This window comes from Gossypium raimondii, chromosome 9 (assembly GCF_025698545.1).
Source record: "Gossypium raimondii isolate GPD5lz chromosome 9, ASM2569854v1, whole genome shotgun sequence".
Classification (NCBI taxonomy): domain Eukaryota; kingdom Viridiplantae; phylum Streptophyta; class Magnoliopsida; order Malvales; family Malvaceae; genus Gossypium; species Gossypium raimondii.
The window spans coordinates 24,259,242-24,259,953 of record NC_068573.1 but is presented as its reverse complement, the minus strand read 5'-3'; the positions used below and the strand labels follow the sequence as shown (position 1 = coordinate 24,259,953).

General features: G+C 44.2%; 1 protein-coding gene across 1 annotated transcript; it reads left to right on the top strand.

Annotated features, from left to right (window-relative positions):
* LOC105797528 (serine/threonine-protein phosphatase 7 long form homolog) lies at positions 1-465 on the top strand. The gene has a single exon (XM_012627487.1). The coding sequence runs from the start codon at positions 1-3 to the stop codon at positions 463-465; it is 465 nt and encodes a 154-aa protein (XP_012482941.1).
* Positions 466-712: the final 247 nt, after the last annotated feature.

Below are 712 nucleotides of genomic sequence, written 5' to 3'. Positions count from 1 at the left end.
ATGTCTGGTTCTCCATCACCGATGATAGAAAATTACTTGAGGGAAGCGAATTTTTGGCACATGACCACTATAGGCCGAGGGTGCAAGTTGGACCCGAAACTCATCAGTGCATTAATAGAGAGGTGGAGACATGAGACGCACACATTCCATCTTCCATGCGGAGAGTGTACTATCACTTTGGAGGACATGCAGTTACAATTAGGATTGCCGGTGGATGGGTTCGCACTCACCGGGTCTGTTCAATCTATTGATTGGGGAGCCATGTGCTACGATCTTTTGGGTGCGATGCTGGATAATATTTACGGAGGTCAAATCGAGATGGGCTGGTTACGAGACACATTCCTGGAGCCAAGGAATGATTCGGCTGAAGTAGAAAGAATACAATATGCTCGGGCATACATCCTTGAGATGATTGGAGGTTATTTAATGCCGGACTTGTCACGAAACCTCGTACATATGAGGTAGCTGCTGAAACTCGTTGATTTTAGAGCAACTGGCATATTTAGTTGGGGGTCTGCCATGTTGGCAACATTGTACCGAGAGATGTGCGGGGCGACGCCACCAAATAAAGCCAAAATCAGAGGTTGCCTATCACTACTACAATCATGGCTCGGTTTTGCTTTCCATTTTTACGTCCTCAAGTGAACCACCCATATATATTCTCACTCATAATGAGGTAAAATTTTTATTTGATTTTACAATTATTACATAG

Excerpts from the sequence above, each read along its gene's own strand:
- LOC105797528 (XM_012627487.1), top strand. The coding sequence starts at position 1 with ATGTCTGGTTCTCCATCACCGATGATAGAAAATTACTTGAGGGAAGCG.